Raw genomic sequence first — 18975 nt, 5'->3', positions numbered from 1 at the left:
TCATGGCCCACCATACAATTTCTATTCCCAGATGTGGCCCTTGGCCAAAAAGTTTGCCCACATGTTCTTAAAAACCTCTAATGATGGAGATTCCACATCCTCCCTAGGCAATTTGTCCAGTGCTTAATTACCCTGACAGTCAGGAATTTTTTCCTACTGTCCAACCTAAACCTCTCTGGCTGTAATTTAAGCCCGTTGCTTCTTGTCCTATCCTCAGAGGTTAAGGAGAACAATTTTCACCCTCCTCCTTGTAACAACCTTTTACATGACTGAGGAGGAACGCAACAGTTTTCAGCTATCTTCTCCACACTAAACAAACCAATTTTTTTCAGTCTTTCCTTACAGGTTGTTTTCTAGGCCTTTAATCATTTTTGTGCTCTCCTCTCGAGCTTTCCTGAAATGTGGCACCCAGACTTGGCTGCAATACTCCAGTTGAGGAGTTATCAGCACAGATATACCATATAATTTTTATACATAGGGTAAAGAATATTACTTCACAATTGTCATTTAGTAGATTTTAAATGCTTCTCGTGAGTGTTCATTTTTTTAAAATACCCAAATGTAGTGCTCACTAAAAGAATCAAATCAGTAAACAAATATTTACTTCAAGGTATTTTGATAATGTACTGAAAGTATGTTCAGCTAAAAGGATTTAAGAATAAGCCCTCTTCTATTGATTTTGCTACAGTTTTTTTAATGTAAAAAGTTAGGGTGTATATTATACAATTGCACAATACAGAAATCACATAAAGGTCAAAGAACATTTGTGATCACTAACAGCTACAAAGAGCAGTAGAAACTGAAATCACGGATGACAATCTAATGGAAAAACAGTATCAGACTTTGAGCTTGGTACCAGACCAGCAAGGGTGGGATCTCTGTGGAGGAATTGTGTGCACTGATCACTCCTGCTAACTGGGTATCTATGGGTCCCTCAGTACTGCACTATAGCATCAGCTTGGAAAACAAGCAGAAGTCTTGGGGTACAACAAGCAGAGTTGACATAGTACATTACACCCATTTTCCTTAAGAAACATGTTTCTGATTTTCTCTATTAAAAAAATTTAAAGGTTTCAATAAAAATGCATTAAGATTTACTTAAAAGCCAAGTAAAATGTTAGTTTGCTGTAACACAGCTCTCAACCTACTACAGCCCAAATGTGAAATATTTTGAATCTTTCACATGACAAGGAACACAAAAAAGTTATTCATGCAGGAAACTCCCACTGACATGGGACTCATTCCTTCAGTGTATAACTATCTTTTAAATCTCATTTCTGTTGTAAATATTTTTAGAAGTGAAAAGTCAAGGACAAGAAGTTTGTGGTACTGGTAACTTTGAGAATAAGATGAATGAGATCACTTGAAATGAGGGGCATTTCAAGAGGCATGCTATAAATATATAGAAAGCTATTCTACATCTCAGGGGTAGCATTAACAGCATACAATGTGGCACTTGCCAGCGTTTAAAAAAAAAAAAAAAAAAAAAAAAACACCACACCACACCCTAAACAGCAGAGGAAAGGCATACTGAGTAAGACTGACTGGGGATACACAGCCTAATACTGCTCTTGTCAGTCTTCTACATGGCATCCTATCCCTCCCTTCCCACTACAGCTAGCTGACTCTGCGCCCGCCCGCCCCCTTTTAAGGGTCAGCTATCTCACTGTGTGAAAGTATATAGGTTCATTAAACTGCTGTACTTTGTCTATGAGATTTTAAAAAGCATAGAGGTATAAATTTGTTGGCAACCTGCACTTCAATTTGTGAGAATTAGGATTGTTTTGATAGGATTAAAAACACACATCTCAGGCTTGTACATTTTATTCAAGCCACCAGAAAACTTCTTAGGGCTGATTTAATTTTCCAAACTACTGCATGCACCCAGCAGTTACAGAAATTATAAATATGGAGATTTAATTTCTTTTAACTCTGGAGTTCAGTGTTAAGTTTTCCCACTGACTATTTTAAAGCCCCAATTGTATAAACAACTTTAATAGACTCTGGTTTGAGAATAAGAAAAAAATCATCTTATATGAGATTCACTGAAAAAAGGCTTCCTGTGCAAATATACTGAATACCTTTAGATATGCTCTCAGAAATAGCTATCCCCATGAGTGCATGCTTAAAAATAGAAAGTATAAAGGGCCAAAGCCACTACTTCAGCAACAAACAAAAAAGTCCAATATGAAACAGAAGAGAACCCAAGTTTCATGATTTGGATTTTAGGAGCTGGAAGAAACAATATTTTAAAAAATTTAAAAGGAATTCTCAAGTATGATCTCTTTTCAAATGGCTCAACAGAAGAAATTTTAAAACCTCTCCATTATAGGTTTTCCCTAATGACCTTCCAAAATATGTACTGCAGCTGTTTAGTTTCTTGGATCTAATTCTATTTGCTTTAAAGAAAAATGACAACACTTCCAATGAAGGAGGATCACGTTGCCAACTCAAGTGCCCCATCTCTCCACCCCACACCAAAAAATAAAATAAAAAAATGTATATATATTACACACACACAGTGTGCGTTAGCCTCATCCACCAGTTTAAAATGCCAACTGAACTTACCAGTTTGGTACATTACTAGCACAATGTACAAGTCTGGAAGCCTATTTAGATATCTATCATTTTGGACCCCCATCTGCACTACAATTACAACACAGCTATGCCCAGTGAGATAACAGACTGCTCTAATCTACACATGCAAAATAAAGTTGTTATAATGTGTTGACATTTGTAACTATAGCATAGAAAGGACCATAAAGATTAAGTGCCTTCCCTCAGTGTTTATCAATTACAGTTCAACAATTTTACACCTCTATATTTTTTAAACCTCTCTTGAGTTACTGGGAATTGTGAGGGCTCAACACCTTTAACAGGAGTTGCTGGTACATAGCTCTCATCTCAGGGTTTGCAATAGTGGCTCATAGTGCTGTTAAGGGTCAGATTTTAGTGAATTTGTACCAGTCAATGCATGCATTTTATCTGTACGGTTTGGACCCTTAACATTCAATGTAATGCATTGAGCAGTAGTGAGAAACCCATTTACCTTTTATTACAGTTAATACTTAATAGTTTGCAGATAAAGATAAAGTTCATGGACAAGCTTCCCCCGCCCCAAGTATGTAGTATTTTGTAGTCATCATTTGGTGATTCTGCACTATACTAAAAGGAAGTTTCAGGACTCCAGGTTGTTTTGAGTATTCTGCTGATGTCAATATTTTATCCTGCGTTAAAGCACACCTCTATGGGATCATACAGGTGGCCAAGGTGACCAGCAAACATGGGGGAAAAACACCTTTAATACTTATGGAATATGATGTATTGATATGCTGCTTCATATAGAATTAAATAGATATTAGCATAGATCGTGATTTACAACAGTGGTTAGGCACTGGAACTCTTATAGAAGCAGCTTGGTTGGAATCAGGATGTGTCAAGAAAGCAATATTCCCCATTTTGCCAGTTATTTGCTACAGTATGTGAGGTCTGACAAGTTGCTAGCTCTCTCTGCTTCACTTTCCACACTCCAACTGAATTTGGAAAATGGAAATTATTAGGGCTCCTAGACACTATACTAATACAAATAGTTGATAAATGCAAAGTCAGTCACAGAGGAGGAAGACAGTTTAACTGCTCATACAGCTTACACGGTTCTAAATTAGCTATCAACTCATAAAATGCACCTAGGCCTGACTATAGACAGCTCAATGAAGATCTCTGCTCAATGGTGATTTTAAAAAATAAAAGCAAACAAGGTATTAGGATGCATAAGGAATGAGATGAAGAAAACATCACATGGAATAGAATACTAATCACATAAGGTCTAGAAGGAGACTGCAAAATTAGAGGGGACTAAAAAAAATGTTAATGAGATGACGATTTAAACCCCCCCCCCCCCCATTGCTTGTCATTTGCAAACTTTATCAGTGATTATTTTAAGTATTCTTGCAGATCACAGATAAAAATATGTTAGATGTTAAATAGCATAGAGCCAAGAACCATCCCTGCATGGCCCCACTAGAAACTCACTCGTTCAATGATGATTCCGTTAATGACATTTTGTGACAGATCAGTTAGCCAGTTTTTAATCCATTAATGTGTGCCATGTTAATTTTGTATCCCAATTTGTTTAAAATCAAAAATGTCATGCAGCACCACGTCAAACACCTGACAGAAGTCTAAATAGATTGGATCAATGCTATTACCTTTAACTTTTTGATGCCATTAAAAATTTGGTTGATAGTTTGATAGGACTTAATTCCAATTACTATGGGTTCATGGAAAGTAACTATATTACCCGCCTTTAATTCATTATTAATTGAGTTCCATATCAGCCACTCCATTACCTTAATGTCAATGTCAGACGGACAAGTTTTTACATTATGTATTTAATAAATGGTTAAAAGGGTTTTATGGTAGTTGTTCCCATAAAGTTACACAAGCCTACTCTTGTTACAAACAGTGAACCACAATGTTACAACGGTAAGACAATGGTTAATACACTTAAACCCTTCCACAGAACACATTGGGGGGGAGGGTATGGACTTCACTGAGGCAGCTAAGTAGCTAACATTTAATTATGCATTTTATGCTACTAAATATATTTTCCCACATAAGCTTTGACCTCATGAAACAGAAGTATTTTTCTGAATTTATAGTTTTGGTTGAGGAAGGTAATGGATTAATGAAACAGTTTTGGTCTTCAAAAGGAAAAAAAGTACAGTTGTACTTAAAATTGATTTGGCATTATTTCTCTCAAACATGCAGGCCATCTACAGTAACCAACTCTATTCTGTTTTCTGGCCTACTGAGGCATGAAATTCATGTCCATCTTACAGGCAGGAATGGAGTGTTTTGGGCCTTACAGGAAGGAGCAGGTGAACATTGTGCAGTTCAATAAGAGCTTCGCCTGTCCTATATCACAGCACTATGCCAAGAATACTGAACATACTGAACAGGTGCAGGGACCCATGAATGGGTTAACTGACCAAGCTGCCTTTGATGTTGCATGTACCCCCTTACAGTAGAGCTCTTGCAGTCCCCCATTACTGTATCAGGATATATGGAGTCCATAATGGATTCTCTCTGCCTATCTAGGTCTGCCGTGGCATTCAAAAATGGTAGAATTTTCATCCTTGAACTTAAATTCTGTCAGTTTCTTTTCACATCCCTCTGAAGGCTGAGGAACAGATCTTCTTTTGGCTCATCTCCTTGTCCTTCGATTTGCCAAACACTGTCACTTGTGCTCCCAAGTCCTTCTATGTAACATGCCAGCATTTCCCACTTACACCTTTGTTGCAGAAGTGGTCTCTGAAATGAGGAAAAAAGTAAAAGAATATTGGATTTATGACAGTCCTCGGAATACCAAGAAATACAATAAAAATAGTTTACTTTCAAATTTCAGTGCCTTATTACAAGATATTCAGTCCTGTGATTCAAAATGGTAAAGAAGCCCTTGAAATCTCCAAAATTTCACATTAGCTCAAAGCACAGGATTTGAGGGAGATGGAAAACTGCATACAGAGCAGGGTTGGAACACATGCACACTACCAATGGGCTAAACGAGAATTACTTGTTGCCAGTTAACAGGCACCGGGGGGCGGGGAGGGGGGAAAATGTGTGATACAAGTTCTAGCAAGGAAAGGGAGAGACCCATTCAAGCAAGCAGGTGTACAGTTGACAAGTTTGCAGATGAGATACTTTCAATGATTAGTGCAGAGAACATGCTCCAGAACTGGATAGAGACAAATTTCATAAAAAGCGACAAAGAGTCCTGTGGCACCTTTTAGACTAACAGACGTATTGGAGCATAAGCTTTCGTGGGTGAATACCCACTTCATCAGATTAATGTAGTGGAAGTTTCCAGGGGCAGGTACAAATATGCAGGCGAGAGTCAGTTTAGAGATAACGAGGTTAGTTCAATCAGGGAGGATGAGGTCCTCTTCTAGCAGTTGAGGTAGCTGCTAGAAGAGGACCTCATCCTCCCTGATTGAACTAACCTCGTTATTGCTAGACTGATTCTTGCCTGCATATTTATACCTGCCCCTGGAAATTTCCACTACATTCATCTGACAAAGTGGAGCATAAGCTTTCGTGGGTGAATACCCAATACATCTGTTAGTCGACTCTATAAAAGTGCCATAAGACTCTTAGTCTGGATCTGTAAAAAGCAACAAACACGGCTAACCCTCTGATACTTGACAAATTTCTTTGTGAGCACAGGTGAGAGTTAACATTACTCACTAATTTGATTGACAAGATATTGCACTTGTTTAACCAAACATTTTTTTGAGATTATTACATGTGACAGGGGGAAAAATTATGCCAAGCTTAACAGTTATCTTTATAGGACTGCCCTCCTGCATTTGCTGGTTGGGCATAGCTACGATTCCTAGCTAATTCCTGTGGTAGAGAAACTATTTTATCCTCACATATGTGCATGCCTTTATTTCATACATTAAGCAGAAAGGCAGGATTAAAACACAATTTCAGTAAGATAAAACCAGATAGCTGTATGGGTACACTGGTCTACTTTATTGGTATAATTGTAATGGTACAATGTAATGCACAGCCTCAGACTTCATGCCAAATACATGACCTATTACAACACAATTCTCCTGAGATTTTCTATATTCTGGCATTTGAAAAAGAGGACCTGCTCCTTGCACCCGTGGCACTGAAGCCAAATTTTACTGGAGGGGAGACTTCCAGTCTTCATTAGATTCCAGAAAACTGTTCCTCTAGCATACAAAACCAACTCTGATCAGTGAAATAGTTACCTTGTGTAGACGTCCCCTGGCCTCCAGGATCATTGTCCTCTCCAGCCTGCAAGTCTCTGCTGTGATTCCAAGACCTCTTCAGATTATCAGGTATCACTGGGCCCCAGGTCAGAGAGGCCAATGGAGACGGAATTCTCCTCCCCATCCTGCAGGTCCCTCAACAGCCCATTTTCAAGTGTCTGGATGTTGTCCACCATTATCTCAGCCTCCATAGGTGTGCAATTGTTCAGACACAAAGCCGTATACCAGGATGTTACAGCTTACAGAGCCTACCTAAGGTAGATATTTACAAGCACCTGGATCATTGCCTTAGGCCAGCTGGCAGCACGCTTATACAATGTTGTCTTCTTCTGAGACATATTCTGAGGTGGACTTGTTAACACACAGCAGTTGCAAAGAAGTCAATACTATTCATAAATAGTGCACACTGAGATCTAGAGGATGTGCAGAGCTATTTGTATAAGTGAAGGATTTCAGAAATCTTGCCCTTGGACCAGAAGATGGACAAGCTGAGCTACAGAAGCAGCGCCCAATACACTGTGGATGGTCACAGAAGGACTAATTAAATCAGTGAAACTCTTATGCCAGTCACTGCTGTCTATGCTGGCACTGAACCTGCCAGTGCTGATCAACATGGTGACAGATGTCACTGTTGGTCTTTTCAGAGCAAGTACAGCACACCCGTGCAGATACATGGTATGTTTCAGGTTCCAACAGTTGTTAGCATGTCAAATATCACTAATGTAGACAAGACCTAGATGTGACTGGGTAATTCACCTTGCAAATCTCTCTATGATGAATGTTAGCACAGGTACCAAATGGTGTTCTCTTATAATGCAAGATGGACTGGTATCCTCCACTCCTTTGACTTACGTCAAGCAACAACCATCAGATAACTGCTTTTTATCACTACAGACCTGCAAAAGATCTGAACTACAGACTAAGCATTAAGAGCCTCCATACTCCATTACCATTCCCCTTTTCCATTCCACATACAGATAACATGCAATTTCCAAGAAGAAGAAAAGGATTTATTTTAAAAGAGCGTTTTAAAGGATACTATCAACTTGCATTTTTAAATGGAATAGTATTTGTAAAATTCCTGTCTGATAGAGTGTCCTTTAAACAGTATGCCCTGATTTTATTTTTAAAAGAAAATGTATAATATTTTTCTGCATCTCGCTGATGCTTATAAAGGATCTTTACACAGAGGGAGAAAGTGACTGATTATACAAGGAAAACAACAAAAGTGCTGTATGAAAAAAAAAAAAAAAAATCACGGAATACTAAAAAACCTGAAAGACTTTCACCAGTATCTTTCAAATCATAGTAACAATGGGTATTATTTGAAAGTTATGTACCTAGCATACTTTTAATCAGAAGTGTGTGTGACGTTGTGCAGTCTATATGGTTTTATAAAAACTTGATAATAAGTCAATATAATGTAACTGAGATAGTTTTAGAGAAAATACGGTAATAAGTGAATGTAAGTAACTGGGATATGCCTCATGCAAAAGGTCTCTTGTAAGGTACCATTACAAAGCTTATAATCTACTGAGTGTGATCATCTGATTTGTATAAATGTACCACTCTTGTATCTAAAACTAGAAATATAAAATGTAACTCTGAGGGCCTATTGTAATTGTGTAAAGTGTGGACCATTAATGATGGTTTGGAATCTTGACTCCCATTGTCTGCAGATGGCTGTATTTACCTGTGAGTCTTCCTGTATATGTGTGTGCTGGCAAGTGAGTAATGAAGTCTTGCAGTGACATGTGATCATGTCACCTGAACTGGAATCCATCTTTAACCTGGTGCTTTTCCAGTGAGGGGGGGTGGAAACACAGAGAGACAAAGAGTTCCCGCCTTATGCAAAAGATATATAAAGGGGGGAAGAGAACAGAGAGAGAGAGAAGCCATCATGAAGAATCCCCTAGCTACCACCTGAGCTGCAACAAGAGCTGTACCAGGGGAAAGAATTGTGCCCAGGCCTGGAAGGTGTCCAGTCTGAGAAAAACTTACTGAAACATCTCTGAGGGTGAGATTATCTGTATTTAGTTTGATTAGGCATAGATTTGCGCATTTTATTTTATTTTGCTTGGTGACTTACTTTGTTCTGTCTGTTACTACTTTGAACCACTTAAATCCTACTGTCTGTATTTAATAAAATCACTTTTTATTTAGTAATTTACTCAGAGTATGTATTAATACCTGGGGGAGCAAACAACTGTGCATATCTCTCTATCAGTGTTATAGAGGGCGAACAATTTATGAGTTTGCCCTGCATAAGCTTTATGCAGGGTAAAACGGATTTATCTGGGTTTAGACCTCATTGGGAGTTGGGCATCTGAGTGCTAAAGACAAGCACACTACTGTGAGCTGTTTTCAGGTAAACTTGCAGCTTTGGGACAAGTGATTCAGACCCTGGATCTGTGTCTGGAGCCAAACAGGAGTGTCTGGCTCAGCAAGACAGGGTGCTGGAGTCCTGAGCTGGCAGGGAAAACAGGAGCAGGGGTAGTCTTTGCGCATCGGGTGGCAGCTTCCAAAGGGGTTTCTGTGATCCAACCCGTCACAGTGTGAAGTCTAACAATGTCCCTTTAAGAAAGGTTCTTGATCCCTATAAGCAAGGTGCATGTAAACTGTGGCACAATGGAACAAAATTTTGCAGGTAAGACACCTAAATTCTGGAGGAAAGTTAATCTGTTCATCTTCTTACCTCCTCAGGCCTCAGCTGCTGCTGCATTCTCTAGGCAGCCTAACTGGCCAGCCTGCACTATTGGCTCCTTTCACTCCCTGGCTGCAAACTAAACTCAAGCTCTGGCTCCTTGGCACATACATCACCCAACCACCCTTGCCTGGTTCTATGAAACAGTAAGGTAGCACTATAATCCATTTAATTCGACTTTGTGGGAAAAGGTGCAGGTCAACAGCTGCTGCTTGCTATGTCCCAGCGGGGCAGGGAGACAACACAAGATGTTGGGTGCCCAGTAGCAGCAAAAGTGCTTGATTCTGTAGAATCTTGGAAAAATGCTAGATTCTACAGCCACACAATCAGAGTCCATGAGGTTCCAAATGAGATGATTTGGGATGTTCACATCTCTTAGAACCATTGTTTCAGGTTCTTTGCAAACTCAGACAGGCATTGGGTTGCACAGTTCACATTCTCAAAGTTATCTTCGAAACTATAAGGGCTAGATTTTTTTTATTTATTTATTTTTTATTAATTAAAGTAAGAGTTGAGATTCTGGATCACAATTCTGTGGGAAGGGCTGAATTCCATTGCAAATTCCACAGTCACAGAATCCATAAGGACCTAACCATAGGCTCAGCTTCTAAATGCCATCTTAGAATTACACTTTATCTAGTCTCTTTATATAGAGTGATTAGATATTGTACACATTTGCATGGTCTTTGAGCATTCTAAATTTTCTCCATCCCTTTAAAAGAGGAACTATTTTTATTCTTCGGTTACTCTTCCCCTTTCCCAAGCTGTCTTTTAAACACCATCTGACTTTCCTGACTCCAATTCCCTTCTATGGCAATCTGGATGCTGCATCAGCTTGGTTATGCTGACTTCCTCTGAGGCCAGGCCTACACTTAAAAGTTAGGTCAACACAGCTACGTTATGAGGGGTTGGGGGGGGGAAAACCACATCCCTGACCAATCTAGTTATGCTGACCTAATATCCAGTGTAGACACTGCTATTCTGAAGGAAGACTACTTCTATTGATGTAGCTACCACTGTTTGGGGGAAATGGTATTCCTACACCAAACAAACAAAAAAAGTCTTCCATCTGCATAGACTGCATCTACATGGCACTTAAAAAAAAAAAAAAAGATTGTGGGCTGGCCCATGCCAGATGACTTGGGCTCACAGGGCTCAGGCTGTGGAGCTGTTTAACTGTGGTGTAGACATTTGGGCTTGGGCTGGAGCCTAGGCTCTAGGACCCTGTAAGGTGGGAGGGTCCCAGAGCCCTAGACTGCAGGCCAAGCCCAAACATCTATACTGCAATTAAACCGCCCTACAGCCCGAGCCCTGCAAGTCCCAGTCAGTTGGCACAGGCTAGCAGCAAGTGTCTAACTGCAGTGTAAACATACCAGCGTAAGGGGTTATCCTTTGTGTAGTCATATCTTGATATCCAGAATTCTTCCTATTCTCACACCCTACTACTGCTGACCTGAGAAGTAGGAGGCTAGACTTCAATTCTAAAACTCACATTTCACTGCTGGCACTTTTCTAATTGGACTCCCCAAGCCTTTCCTACTCACTTCAGACTATGCTAAGAAAATTGAGGCAAATGAGTTTTAGCACAAAGCTTTCTTCTTTTAAATGCTGAAATCAGGAAGAAAAAAGTGGAAGGGAGGGTATACAAGCGTGTCTCTCCCTCCATCCCAGTTTTGGTCCCAAATAATCCTAAAGTCAAGAGAGCCAGACCACTGCCAGTTCTTTCAGCCAGAGATCCATAGGGTCTCTCTACCCAGCAAGAATATTCTGAAGGGCTTGCTCCTCAGTGGGACTCTTACTACATTAGCTAAAACTTATTTTAGTAAAGCAGAGTAACAACATTGGTAATTTAAGCAAGAAACGTTATCACTGATCTCTCTTTTAAAGGACATTCCAAAAACAACTACAGATTTCATTACAGTCAAAATAGAAGACTGTGTGTGTTCAGTTTGTGATGTTATAGCACTGGGGATCCTGAGGAACCCAACATTCATTTGAAGCAATTATTCTTTCAAGTATTTTTTTAAAGCACATTTCTATATAGAGCATTTCAGTTTAGTAACAGCAGATTTAAGAAAGAATGTGATTGGAGGTGTCTGACACTAGCATTTCTTCAGTGTTTACTAAAATTAAGTTTACGTTTGGGATTTTAGTAAGACTCATATGAAAATCCTGCATATCTCAGAGTCCAATATCAGGTACATAATTTAATTTTTTTAAAAAAATCCTTTACAACCTCTGAGGCCTGGTCTACACACCTAAAATGTAGGTTGACACAGCTATGACACCCAGGGTTGTGAAAAATCTATACCTCCTGAGAACCATAGCTATGCCAACCCAATCCTGGGTGCAGACACAGCAAGGTCAAGGAAAGAATGCTTCTGTTGACCTTGTGAGAGGAAATTGCTTGGGAAATTGGTGTTCCTACAGCAAAAATGTCTACCTCTGGTAGCTATGCCACTGTAGTGCCTGCAGTATAGACAAGGCCTAAGCCTAACCTCAAAATACTTCAAATACTGCTATACACTGTTTTGGATTCATTTATCAGTTGGTTTTGCCACTGCTAGATCAGCCAGAGTGAGAGAAATAATTATAACATTCACCTAAGCACAATTTGAAATAGATGTTTTTCCCCCAACGCAAAAAAATCTCCAATAAAGATAATGACAAGTGTCTAGATTACGATACCTACACCTTTCTCCAGCAATTTTCTCCCTGCTGCCTCTCACACAGACTCCTGCTCTCCCAAGGCTCATTTTATAGAGCCAGGACAGAAGGTACAATCTCTCTCCTTCTAAAGATGGAAGATTTTGCTCCCTGTTGTTTCAAGGGAAGAATATTTTTGGACATTCAAATTGCCAAATTACATCTCTCTGTCTCCACTAAGGAAAAGGTGTTTATAATGTGCCAACTAACAATCCTAGTGTAGACAGGGCAAGTTGCACATTTACCTTATCCTGCCCACACTAGGTTTTTACAACACGTTAAAGAAAGAAGCTTTTTTGCTCAAACACTGTAGACAGACCCACCCTCCGATACTGATTCTCACATAGGTGGTCACTAACCATCACATAACCTGGGGACTGCCAGAGACGTCTCACATGCACACAGGGGTTCGCGTGTAGTGGCGGGGCGCAGCGAGGAGGGGGGTGGCAGTGGCGAGGACGGGGCACGGCGGGAAAGGGGCTTCCCCGCTCACCTGTCTTGAACACCAGCTGCTTGTCGTCCTGCGAGCCGAACTCTCTCAGCATGGAGACGAAGAGGACGCCGCACGAGTTCTGGATGCCGAACACCGCACCGTTGCACCACATGGCGGCCAGCATCACCACCCAGCCCCAGCCGCCCTCAGGGGCCTCGGCCCCCTGCTGCCCCTCCTGGGGACCCGCCATCAGCAGAGCGGACTGGCCGCCTGGACACCCCTCTCGGTTCTCTTGCCTCGGCTCCCCAGCCGCCGCCTGGGCGCCCTGCTGCTCCCGCAGCGCCGGGCAGGGCAAGGGGGTAACAGAAGCGTCGGGAGCGCCCCCAACTCCCTGCGTCTCCAGCTTCTCGCTCAGCGTCATCCCCGCGGGCTCCCTCAGCCGCACGCAGCCGGGGCGAGGGGACAGGCGACAGCCCCCTCCCACAAGAAGGGGCAGCGGCGGCTTCCCTCCGGCTGCCTGAAGGGGCTGCTGCGCTCCCGCTAGCCCAGCAGGGCGGCTGGGAACATCCCGCGGCGCCGAGCGGGAAGCCCCTTTATTACCGTGCAGCCCCGGCGGTACGAAACCTCTCCCTGCCCCGTCCCCTCACACACGCCGGCCCCTGGCTCGCCAGGTTATTTTGAAGGGGCACCTCTCGGGGGAGGGGGTGTCTGACAGCAGGATATCCCCCCTTACCGCGTCTCCGATTGGATGGGACAGGGGCGCGGCCACGCCCCCTCCCCGGACACGGTGGGGGCGGGGCCGCTGCGTGTCACAGGCTCCGGCGGCTGCTGTGCTGAGTGCCCGGGGCGGGGGTGTGCGCGCGGCGAGATGGGGAGTTGGGAGTTAACGGTTGCCGCTCGCGCGCAGCAAGAGGGAGCCCCGAGGCCCTTCCCCCACCCCCGCGAGGAGGCGCTGGATTCACCTCAGGGTGGGAGGGAGAAATCAGGCCAGCAGCCTAACAGGAGGGAGGCTACTCGCCCCCCCCCACCCCCCATGAATTCTCAGGGTCAAGGATGCACCGCCCCTGGGCCGGGAAAATCGCAGCAACAACGCCACGGACACGGCCCCCTTAACACTAACCCAACAACTCCCCTCAGAAAATCAGGAAGTGCCACAGCTGCCTCTGTGACTATGCACGTGCTTCGCTCTGACTCTCCCTCTTGTCCCCAGGAGTTGTATCTCTGCCCGCCATGCTGCTTCCCATCCTCTCTAACTCTGCCTCCCTAGCCTTTCCTACCAGATTCCCGCCTCCTTCACGGCACAGGACTGGGGGGAAAGGAGGCAGCCTCTTAGTATTTCCCTCTCTGTTAAAGAGCGGGGCTATGACTCCTCACTACGGTCAGCCACACTGTAGGCACTACTGCCACAATACACTGCGTGACTGCTGCCTCTGTACTGCAAGGTGCTATACCACCTGCTGACCACAAGAAAGGAACTACTAGCACTGTTTCACGCCCCTCTTTGGCAGGTGCCGCGGCTTCCTTGACCTACAATGACAGCTGGCACTTTTCCCTAGCCTGGGGCTGGCCACAGCAAGGCCATCGGCCCTGCTCTTACGTAAAATGTTGTGACATCACGCGTGGCATGCAATATTTCTCCTTAGTGCAAACGTGTCACTATTTCCTACACAGGGAATTTTCCTACACCTCACTTCCCTCACCCACCTTCCTCCCAGGAAGGATTGGGGGCAAAAAGAGCAGAAGCCTGCACCTCACAAGAAGGTGGCAGGGCATGGGAGCCAGCATGGTGAGGGTCAGGAGAGCTAGTTCTGGAGAGAGTTTGGGCTGGGGAGGATGTGAAGTTGCTTGGAGGGGGTTGATGGATTGAACCTGGGGAGGGTTTCTTCTGGGAGGTTAGGAAAACACAGAGTGGCTTCCCCTACTTAAACCCTATCCCCTTTTGTTTTTCCCTGTCATCCTCTGCTGCCAGTTCTGCTGCCCACACTCTTACCTATTGTTAGCCAAATGGGCTCGTTTCCCCCTGGAGCTGCCCAATTACCCCAAGGAGGCACGGGAGTCTAGAAGACGGCTTTAAGTTTTTATTGACCAGTCAGCTGAGTGGGTGCTCTCCTCGGCTAATGCCAGAGAGAGAGCCCCTTACAAGTACAGAGCAGCTTTTTTTATACCTAGCAACAAACAACTTAGCATGCATACCTTATATGTATATGCGGAAGGAACATTTCAAAGGGCATTGTATGCAGATTGAGAGAGGGGCAAGGGAATGGATACATAACAGGATGCGGTTTAACATTTTACTTGAACTTATCACCTCTTTCCTTAGCACCCCCCTTCTCTCCCCCCCTGCACTCCACTCTGAGGCATATGTTAGACTAAAATAGCAGTGCCTGTCTGTCTCACCTAGGCTGGTGGTTTGGCCACCTTGTCTTATCACATAATCTTGCTGCACAGAGGGCTGCAGCGGGTATTTTGCAGAGACAGCCGTTGCTCCTGATATGACAGCTGGGCTTATAAGCAAATAGTTGACCTGTTGCTCTAACACTATGGCAGGTCTACACTTAAAATGCCGCATTGGCGCCGCTGCAGCACTTAAGTAAAGATGCTCTCTTGTCGGTGTAGTTAATCCACCTCCATGAGAGACACTAGCTATGACGACCGGAGAAGGTCTCCCATCAACATAGCACTATCTATACAGGGGGTTAGGTCAGTATAGCTACATTGCTCGGGGTGTGGATTTTTTGCACCCCCAAGCAGCATAGTTACGCATATTTAAGTCTAGTGTAGACCTGGCCCTAGTCTTTGTCCTCCATCCTCTGCCCCCACCTGCTTAACCCAGTCTCTCTTCCCTCCTTACCCTGGACCTTCTTCTCTCACTAACCTCCCTTGCTGGTGGGAGCTGGAGCAGCTGGCTGCAGATGCCTCTGTTAGTTGCTGAATAAAATGCTGCTAGTGGATAACATTTGCAGCACGCGATAAGTTTTATCGGCCCTACAACACCCAAGAACTATTGTATGTATTCTTGAGCACCATCCACTGGCTCCTTAACTATTTACATATCTATAGATATTGAGCACTCCTGCATCAGCCTGTGGCTCCTCTTTCCAACTGCTGCATGCACAGTTGCCAACTTTCATGCGGTAAATAAGCATCCCGACTTTCACAATAAGCCAAAAAATCAAGCTAATCCCATTTCAAAACAAGCCAATCCCTAAGAACCCAAACATTCTATGTGACTAGATCCCCACAGCGTGCAGTCTGGGATTGTGGTGGGCCCGCTATGCACCCCAACTCTCTCACCCCCCCTTTGCCCCTTCTTGCCTCCCCTTGCTGGGAGCCGATTAAAAAAAAAAAAAAAAAAAGCAACAAGCTACAAGCCAAACAAGCAACAAGCCAAAAACTAGCCCAATTTCTGCATTTTTTTCATGGGTTTGGCATGTCTGGTTGCATGCTGGCTTGGATTCAGCAGAAGGAGCAGCACCAGTGGAAGAGGCAGCATTTTGCTGCCTGCAGTTCCTCTGTCACAGTGACCACTAATGGCCCATAGAAAAAAATGCTGAAAATTCTATAGCGTGACAGTTGAGGGGGTCTGTAGTGAGACATGACCGGGCTGGCAAATGCATAGTTTAATGCAAGATGTGTGATAATTAGCAGGCCTGAAGCCAGGGCCGGCTTTAGCAAGAGCGGGGCCCGATTCCTGGGAGCGGGGCTTGCTGCAAGCCCCGCCCCCAGGAATCGAGCCACGCCGGGACGGGGGGGGAGAGAGACCTGAGCCGCGCCGCGGGGAGGACGGGGGGGGAGAGAGACCCGAGCCGCGCCGCGGGGGGGACGGGGGGGGAGAGAGACCCGAGCCGCGCCGCAGGACGGGGGGAGACCCGCGCCGCAGGGGGGCCGCGGGACAGGAGACCCGCGCTGCGGGACAGGAGGAGCCGCGCTGCGCCGCGGGGGGGGGGACGGGGGGAGACCCGAGCCGCGCCGCGGGGGGGGGGGACGGGACCCGAGCCGCGCCGCGGGGACCGGCCCGGAGCCGACCCGAGCCGCGGGGACCGGGCCGGGCCAGAGCCGCTGGGGCCTGCGGGAACGGGCCGCGCCTCCCTGGAGCCCTTCTCGCGCCCCCACCACCCCCACCCCCACCCCAGCTTATCTTGTGCTGCTGGCCCGCCCCTGCTTCTTTACAGACTTCCCGCGAATCTCTGATTCACGGGAAGCAGGGGAGGGGGCGGGGCGTTCAGGGGAGGGGAGGAAGGGCCGGGGAAGTGAGCTGGGGGCGGGGTGGACAGCTGCAGCGCGGGGCCCTCTTGGCGCGGGGCCCAATTCAGCCGAATCGGCTGAATCGGCCTAAAGCCGGCCCTGCCTGAAGCCCTACCAGGAGGCCTAGCAGCAGGTAGGCTGCTGGCAGCAAAGGGGACAAGTGCAGAGCAGGGAATACAGGCTTCTGTGATGGTAATTCAAATTAGACCCTTCAAAACAGATTATAACCCCTGCAATATTCCCAGCTTCATCCAGCCAGTCTGTGTCTGCTGCCTCAGCTCCTTGTTCTCTAGGCAAAACATGGATGGGAGGAAGAGAAGTGACTCTGAACTATGGGAGGCTTGGTAAGAGGGAGTGGGGTCCAGGTGTGAGGGAAGGGTTCTTCTGAGTCTGATTTTGGGAAGAGGGGTCAGGAGATTTCAGACTCTAAAGGCAGTGGATTCAGGTGGAAGAGAAAGGGTTCTGATCCTGGGGAATGATTTCCCAAATCTCAAGGTTGGGTGGAAGCAGGAAGGGTTCTGAGCCTGGAGCAGGTTGCTGGTCAAGAGCAAGAGGTTTGGGGGGGCATCTGTCCCAGAAGGTGTACACGTTGGGTTGACAGGGTTTTGCATGAATGGAGGGAATTGAGGTTGTAAGTGAATTAAGGTATGGAAAAGATAGAGAAGTAACTGAGACTGAGAAAGAACAATAAAGAAATCCTAGAAAGATATGTACTCTTTTCTCCAAACCTGCCCTTTAAAGTAAAATGTCCTAATTTTTCCATTTTGAAAAGGATGAATGTAGTTGACCAGGAAGAGTGCTTTTCTTCCTCACCTTCATGCCAACTTCTCTCTTCCCCCACCAAAACCCTGTGGATACTGATAGTTAACATCTTGGGAGCCACACTGATGTCCTGTTTTTTTAAACTTTGAAAATCTGAAAAACCTGTAGCAGGAAGGATAGGGACAAATTTAAAGTTTCTACTGAAAAAAACTATTGCAGGTTTAAAGCTGTTCAAAATAATTCATAATACAAAAGGGGCACCTGCATTATGTCTTTGTATACAAGCTGTTTAACAACTTCCCTTCTAAAAAAAATCACTCAGGGATAACATAACTTGGCTCTGAATAGATGAGGCAGGAACAAGTAGAGCATTTTGAAATCCTCCTTTTAGATCAAATTATAGCCTTATTTCCCCCATTTATTTGAAATCAGTTTTGGGTTGCACATGAGTGAGGACAGAATTCTAGATTGGCCTTTAAACTGACTGATTATATAGGCTCTGTTCCACAAACCATTTAAACATATGCCTAACCTTAAGCATGTGGGTAGTCAGATTACCCATGTAATTTAAGTGTTTTGCTGAAATGGGGCCATGAACTGAATTCTCCGTGTTCAGTTTAATTTGGGGCAAGGACCACAACACATTCTTCTATTTTTGGACAGTCCTCAAATAAAATAATTCGTTTTCCAAGTTTTCTTCACATAACCAGACAAATGTATTGGATATTCATATTTTGGTGTTTCATATTTCTGTTCTCTTAAACAATGTCATTGGTTACACCCATATTTTTCTCTAAAAAGAAATTATAAATATTTTCCATATTAGGCCTTCTAAAACCATGTGTGTGTGATTTTTACTTTGGTTAGTTATTTTAATAACTGAGATTTTCAAGTAGTTAGGTAAATTTGCTCTTCTGATTAATATCAAATAACTAGCTTTCCCTTCCTCACTATATTATGGTGATTATCGAAGGTGATTTTCCAAAAGCAAGATTCTGTTAATTAAAGAAGAGCTGCTGAGATTAACAATGTAACATCATTTTAACGTGTATATTAGAAAACTACATATTAAAAGCATGATCAAGATACGAAAAATATACCTTTCTAATAATTTGTATTGTTCAACCCTGCAATCCTCTATACCTTACTGGGCTGCTGCTATTTGTCTTAGTCTAAAATACTGCTTAATTTATATTGTTAGAAGTTAGAATATACAGGCCCTTCCTTAAAATCTGACACAAAGTCATTCTAGAAGTAGTAATATGATCTATGTGGCAACTTTGTTCCAGTAGCACAATGTACGCAAGAGCAACTATCAATAA

At 44.0% G+C, this 18975-nt stretch overlaps 1 protein-coding gene and 1 long non-coding RNA gene across 4 annotated transcripts in view; both read right to left on the bottom strand.

Moving 5' to 3' along the window:
* SLC16A10 (solute carrier family 16 member 10) overlaps nt 1–13651 on the bottom strand; it is a 146291-nt gene extending 132640 nt beyond the window's left edge. The window contains exon 1 of one of the 3 annotated variants that reach the window (XM_005287606.5): nt 12707–13651. In XM_005287606.5, coding sequence (XP_005287663.2) covers nt 12707–13067 — 361 coding nt within the window. In that variant the 5' untranslated portion in view covers nt 13068–13651. The remainder of the gene's footprint in view (nt 1–12706) is intronic. The other 2 variants (XM_065590258.1, XM_065590257.1) reach the window with 2 other exon arrangements.
* LOC122174429 (uncharacterized) lies at nt 674–12703 on the bottom strand. Its single transcript, XR_010600097.1, has 2 exons — nt 12573–12703; nt 674–5313 (listed from the first exon to the last, which is right to left on the bottom strand). It is a non-coding gene; the product is annotated as an uncharacterized LOC122174429 (long non-coding RNA).
* Nucleotides 13652–18975: the final 5324 nt, after the last annotated feature.

Source organism: Chrysemys picta, chromosome 3 (genome assembly GCF_011386835.1).
Source record: "Chrysemys picta bellii isolate R12L10 chromosome 3, ASM1138683v2, whole genome shotgun sequence".
NCBI classification, from domain to species: Eukaryota; Metazoa; Chordata; order Testudines; family Emydidae; genus Chrysemys; species Chrysemys picta.
This window is presented reverse-complemented; position numbering and strand designations above follow the sequence as displayed.